Source organism: Pterocles gutturalis, unplaced genomic scaffold (assembly GCF_000699245.1).
Source record: "Pterocles gutturalis isolate BGI_N339 unplaced genomic scaffold, ASM69924v1 Scaffold53813, whole genome shotgun sequence".
Taxonomy (NCBI): Eukaryota; Metazoa; Chordata; class Aves; order Pterocliformes; family Pteroclidae; genus Pterocles; species Pterocles gutturalis.
The window spans coordinates 1-6,877 of NW_010120021.1; the positions used below are offsets into that span (position 1 = coordinate 1).

Consider the following 6,877-nt stretch of genomic DNA (forward strand, 5'->3'; position numbering starts at 1 on the left):
GCAGCTCGCATCATCCTAAAGATGTGGGCTTTGGGGAGGAAAAGCTGTCACTCGTCACGCTGTGCTGCTCCTTACTCGTGGCTTCACAGGCATGACCTACTAGTGCCACAGCTTCTCTTCCAGGTATTTGAATGTCCCGCTTTTCTGGTTTGTACCCCGGGGTGTGGGTTGGTCACTGTCATCATTTGTTGTGTCCTTCATTTGTCACCTTTGGCGGCCATAAATGGCTTTTCCCGTGGTGCAGGCAAAACTGCAAAACTGGAGAGTCATCTTGAAGTGGAATAAGTAACTTGGTCTTAAACTGTTTGTGTCAAGACTTGAATGAGCATACTTGTATCGCAGTTATTTGTCTTGTTCTCAGTTTTTGTGTCAGTTTTATAATATGTCAGGCAAATATGAAATTACTATAACAACACTTAGCATAGACTAGGAAGGGGAATATACAAGATAACTGAGATTAAAAATTGCTGGCTGCTGGAGTCCTGCCCCCTCTTGTCCTTTGCTGGCTGTAGTCCTCCTTAGACAATTGAAAATATTTGGATCCTGAGCTGGTGAGAGCTTAGTCAATACTGAGAAAAAAAAGGAGACGTTTTCTGACGAATTACTATGCATAAGTCATGATAGTTAAAGGTTCAGTAAGAGTCAAAAGCTGGGGAAGAGTGAGGGGTGAAATTGCAGTGACCAGTGGTTAAGTCAGTGTTGACTGCTGTGAATCTCCAGCCTCTGTTTTATGTATTTCACTCCATCAGGGGTGCTAGTAAAAACAGTCTTTTGCCTCCTAAATAGTCCATTGTGATTTTTTAAAAAAAAACTTGCCAGCTTTGAACTACGTGGGTGCAAGAGATTTAATTTATTATTGTTTCACTTTTGCTAGTTTAGTCACAGTTTATTCTAAGAACTTGTGGGGTTTTTTTTCTTGATTAATGATACTGAATTTTGCAAGTAACTGAAAGTGTTTTTTGATATTCTGAGTTACCTAGTGTGTGTTGGAAGGGGCTGGCATTTTAATTACAATTTTCAGTTTTCTTCATGTACTACAGAAACAAGTAGATTTTCATATTTTCTTTCCATGTCTCTTTCAGCTGTGCTGGAGTGTGTAGATATGAAGGAGAAGGTGGAATGTGTTCCATTCGTCTAAGTGAGCCCCTCCTAAAGTTAAGACCAAGGAAGGATCTTGTTGAGGTATTTGAAGATTGCTCGTGAATCTGCACGTGAAATGTGTGTCCCTGTGCCCTCCCCCCCCACCCCATACACACATTTTACCTTTCATAGAGGAATTCTTATAAACAGTGACTTGTAGATTGTAAAATAGTGGTGGCTTTATTGCTACATTTGTGTTGCTTTCTTGGGCAACATCAAAGTAATCTTTCAGTTTTATATTTCTAAATGGGCAACTAAGTAGGAGTCTAAAGTCACTTGTTTATTTTACTGACTTTATAAAGGAAGAAAAAACTAAATTTACTCCTAAATTATCCTCTAATGTTAAAAACAAACATGGACTGAGAGCATAATCAGAAAATGGCTGTAGTTTCATCTTTTAAACTGCAGAAAATAAGGATATGGCATATGACTGTAAACTTAACTTTGTGATGCTTCTTGTGCCTCTGTCAGGGCTGCTTCTTTGAGTTGGCTCAACATTCAGATTTGCTTAATGAACAGAAATGCAGCAGAGTTTCAGCCTTCTCACAGTGTCTCTTCTTTGGTTGTAGAGGGGATCTTTTAAAGATCTTCTTAAAGATCTAACTTAAGTTTGAGGATTCTTTCTCCTTTTTGGAGAAATGATACTGTAGTAGTATTTTCCAGCATGTTTTCCTGGTATGGGAATAGAGGTAATTTGATTTGACAGGTAAGACAGGTATTATGTTTATATGATCCACGTGAATGCATGAAAATAAGATCAGTACCAAGATAAATGTAAAGGAGTAAAATACTTCCAGCTTAATTTTGAAAATGTGTGTAATGATTTTAGTAAATAGCTAATGATTTGTATTGTTTCAGACACTGTTGCATGAAATGATCCACGCCCTGCTTTTTGTTACTAATAATGACAAAGATCGTGAATCTCATGGACCAGAGTTCTGCAAACACATGCATCGCATTAATCGCTTGACTGGAGCCAATATTACAGTAAGCATAATCCACTTAATGTAATTTAATAGAGGATTTTTTCCTGATGTGGTTTTTCAGTATGCCTGGTGTGGTATGAGTAATATACTTGTTCTTGTTAGACACTCCACAGTTGCACCAATACAAATTTGCATCCAAGTGCATGCGAGTTCCATAGTTATTTTCTTGGGGGTGAAGGTGGGGACAGGTTGAGGAAAATGTGGTGAGCTGTTAGTCATGTAATTTTCAAGTATACCCTCTGTTAGTAATTTTCTTTAAACTTTTCTTTTAAACTTGAAACAATTTAGTGATACCAGGGACAGAATAACTCCATGTTCAGAAGAATATTTGGGGAAGAGCAGTCTATTTTTGTTAAGATTTATATTAGTAAAGGCTAATGGGTTGATGATATTTAAAAATAATGTGTCTGATAAGATAAGATAATAGCTGGAGGGAGAATACAATGCTGGTATTGTTTACAATGCATTTGAAACCATATGTCATTTAGGGTGAAACTGTAGATAAATTTTCAAAATTATTTTATTGCAGTTTAAACGGGATAGCCAGAACATACTCCTACACATCCTGGCTTTTTTTTAAAGCTTTGTCTTCATGGTGTCTAAATGTTGATCAAATTTTACCCAGATTCATTTTTTTAACTGGTAATGTGAAAATCACAGTAATAATGGAAAGAATTAAAGGGTAATGTAGTTTTTAAAAAATACTGTAGAGCTGGTGATATAAAATTTGAACCTTTCTGAATGATTACTTTTTTCTTTTTTTTTTTTTTTTTTAAACCTAGATCTATCATAGTTTTCATGATGAGGTGGACTTGTACCACCAGCACTGGTGGCGTTGCAATGGTCCCTGTCAAAATAGAAAACCTTACTTTGGGTATGTGAAACGTTCGATGAATAGAGCACCCTCTGCACGAGACCATTGGTGGGTTGAGCATCAAGAGACATGTGGAGGTACATTCACAAAAGTCAAGGAGCCAGAGAACTTCTCTAAGAGATCAAAGGGAAAAACCCAGCTAGCAAAACTTCCAAATTCTGAGTCAAATAACAAAGGTATTTAAAATAATTATTTTTTTCTTTTCCAAACTGTTTTTGTCCAAACAGTTCCTTGAACAAATAAAGATCAACCACTACATGAGCTTTTTTTGTTTGTTATGTAGCAAGGATCAGGGCCCATTTTATTTGTGCATTTCTAGGCTCTTCTCAACTTAGTTGTTTACAAATGTTTAGTTTGCTGCACTCTTTTCAGGCAGCAGATTTTTCGGGTGAAGCACGTAAAATACTAAGCCCGTGATTTATATTACTAAATTTTCTTCTCTTATTTTGCAGGTAAGACACAAACACGTGATACGCAAGATGTGATGCCTTTTAGTGGAAAGGGATATCGGCTTGGAGAAGACGATGGACTCTCAGAAAAAAGCACAGATTTCAGCAGCACTCTTAGAAACAATGAAATACCTGGTTCACATCATCGTTCAGCCATAAGGACAATACCAATCCCTACAAGTGAGATAAAATTTGAAAAGTCACCCCGTAGTGACATCTTCTTTCCACTTTATTCTGATGATGCCAGTGAGAAAATCAACTTAGCTTCAGAGTGTGAGTTTCCGAAACTCTCTGTTGCTAATACAAAAGCTTACGAGAATGTTGATGGACCTCCTGTTAAAATTGCTTGTGTTATGGAAGAAGGACCAAACCAAGGTTCTGCAAATGGGAAGAGGGTTATGCCATATTATAACAGGCCACCGAAACAAATGTGTTTTGAGCAGGCAACAGCTCAGGTTGCATCTGAGAAAAAAAGCACCAAGTGTACTAATACAATGCAGCAATGGCCAAAAATGGAAGACGCAACTGCCTTTGAAAACTATTTTATTAAAAAAAGGAGTACTGATGTCACTTTAAGTGTAAATACACCTATAAAAACCAAAGCTGAATCTACATTCTCCTCTGCAAGTTCCAGCACTGCTGTAAGGCAGGATAAAAAAGTCAGTTGTCCTGTTTGCCAGACTGAGGTTTTGGAGTCTAAAATAAATGAACACCTTGATTCTTGTCTTGCATAAAACCATTCAGAAAGCTGTCCCAAAAAGATAAACCAGGGCTGAAAACATTGCTTGAAAACTACTTTGCTCAGGGTTTGCTTAGCTGTGGTTACTTCCCTGTGTGCCTGTTCTGAACTGGAATTGAAATTCGTGTCAGCACGCTGAACAGCATTTGTTCCAAAGAATCAAATACTCATGTTTTAGTAGGTGGATGTTTGTGCCAATGTTCTTGCTGCAGAACCTGGGTAACACAAGAGAAGATGGATGCTTGCCGAGCTGTGATTTCAAGGCAATTTTTTAAATTAATACATTTTTAATCCTGCTAATTTATCTTTGTTCTTAAGACCCCTTTGTGTTGTATTTTTTAGTGGTTTTTGCCACCCTAAAACCTAGCTATCTATAATAAGTAAGAATTTTTCTGTTTACTGCAAGGTAATAAAGTGGTGGGTATTTTTAGAATAGTAAATATTTTACATAAGCCACAATTACACTCCCAGGTGGTCCTTCTCACCTGTGATCTTTTCAAAAAGATAGATGGGAGCAAGAATCTCAAATACAGACTTTTGTGAAAGATGGGCGAGCTGTAGGCAGCAAAAACAGCACAGCATCCATTTATGTTTAATGGGTTGATTGTAGCAGGAGAAGATAAAATCCAGAAGGACGATGAAGGTGTTAGGAAATCAAATATCAGATCCTTAGTAGATGAGTAGAAGTCCCTACTCCTAAGGGCTAAGTTAAAACAAAAAAAAAATTGTCAAAGATCCCAGCTAGACTTTCCACCCACTTTTTCTGATGGTTTGCACAAACTCTGTGTTGAAAGTTCACTATTCTTTAGGATATTACATGCATGAGTAACTGACCCCCATATGCAGATACTAGTAAGTAAAGGTTGTGAGGAATATTGGTAGCAATACTGGTAAAGACTGTTCCTGGCTGTATCATAAAAGCCTTCATGATTTTTCAGTTAAACTTCCAGTGCTTTACAGGCCAAAATGGCATTAAATTGACATTAGCTGACAGTCTTTGTCTTGCTTCTTCTGGAAGCCAGCCAGCTTGGTGGTTAGTGTTCAACAGTCAGTCAGTTGAGTACTAAAACCATTGTGCTTGAAAAGTTACAAATGCTGAGCAAATGTGTTTTCTAGATAAACTTTCTGAAATGTTAACAGTTCTCTTGCTGCACTGGAAGTATTTAACTGGTTAAACAGGTATCAGCTTGATTCCTTACTTATAAAACTGATTGTAGATATTTTTGTTTAGAAAAAGAAAAAAAAATTACTCTGTTCCATATATTGTTGCTACAACTTTAAATGCCAATGTTAGCCTTGTATGCACATGTTTGTCTTTATATAATCAATTACTTGCTGTTCCCTTCTGAAATTGGGAAATAAACTGATGTGCAGTAGAATTTGGCAAATGAGACCTGTGTTCTTTTAAAACATTGGTGTATTTTTTTAAATACTGATGTTACAGATGTTTGATGTTAATTGTTCTTGCATATTCTGAATAAATTGGTTCTGAGTTTTAAATTTTCATTAAGCCTGGGTTTCATGTGGCACTTGTGTCTGTCTTGTGTTACTCACCAGTGGGCTCACCTGTTTATCTAATAACAGTCTGCTTTAATGGGTTCTTTCTGTGTTAACACTTTTCCTTCTTAAATTTCCCTGTAAAAACAGGTATTGGTGAATATAGGCTGTATCAACCTCTGCCTTCTCCATCATATTTTTAGTAGTTTCACTTCTGTTGCATTTTTGTGGAAAAAGTTTACAAATACTGGTTCTAAAACTTGATTTGACATGTTAATTTTCCATACTTCCTTCTTAGAACTGCAGTATCTGTCAGTGTTCCCAGTGAAATTTCTGCAAGGGCACTACTGCTCAGAATTCATTTGTACTATCATACATTTTTAAGATGAGGACTAGATTCACATCATAAACGGTCTCTTGCATTATGAAACATTTTTTGAGAGCTATTTCCCTTACTATTCTCATCAGTTTCCTGATTCATCTGTTTAGTTAACAGTATAGCCTGCTGGGGGCGGGGAGAAACTTAAGCTATAGGCAAGTCCTGTCTCAAATATACGAATATCCTAAAACAGATTCCACCAGCTGTGGAAAAACATCACCTCTGCCCATGCATGTTTTTACAATGAAGTATTATGATGCCAACATCTCTTTCTTTATTCAGAGATAAAGGTGAGAAAGAGCCGGGTGGACAGGCCTTGCAGTTGCTACCTACTGTCAGCCGTTATTAACAGGTCATGGCCTTGGTTTTTTGGATGTGTTACTGTGAATGCTGTTTCTATAAGATTTTTCTTGAAGACAGTGTCCTTCCCACAATTATAGCAACTACTGGTATGTTTTTAAAATATGCTGGTAAATTTGGGTCAAAGGTGAGAAATTCTGTCTTCTCTATCAGTTTAGACAGTGTCTAGAACAACACAAACTAGGGAGAGAGGAATCTTGAACAAACATGCTTCACTGAACTGCAAAATAAGTTGCCTGACTGGAAATCTGAAAAACAAGTTAATATGCTTTTGAGACATCAGGTATGAGAGAGGTTGACAAATGGTTCTGCAAACTAAAGCCAAAAGCAATCTCATTCAAGATTCATTTAAGTCCAGGTGGTGGCCGGTCACCAGTGGTGTTCCCCAGGGATCGGTGTTGGGGCCTGTCCTGTTTAACGTCTGTATCGATGACCTGGATGAGGGGATTGAGT

At 37.3% G+C, this 6,877-nt stretch overlaps 1 protein-coding gene across 1 annotated transcript; it reads left to right on the forward strand.

Moving 5' to 3' along the window:
- Window positions 1-1,082: 1,082 nt before the first annotated feature.
- On the forward strand, window positions 1,083-4,183 carry SPRTN (SprT-like N-terminal domain; the record flags this gene model as incomplete). The annotated part of the gene is made up of 4 exons (XM_010076716.1): window positions 1,083-1,182; window positions 1,999-2,127; window positions 2,909-3,176; window positions 3,453-4,183. Coding segments are annotated over 4 exons (1,228 nt in total), but the record flags the coding sequence as incomplete, so codon positions are not given.
- Window positions 4,184-6,877: the final 2,694 nt, after the last annotated feature.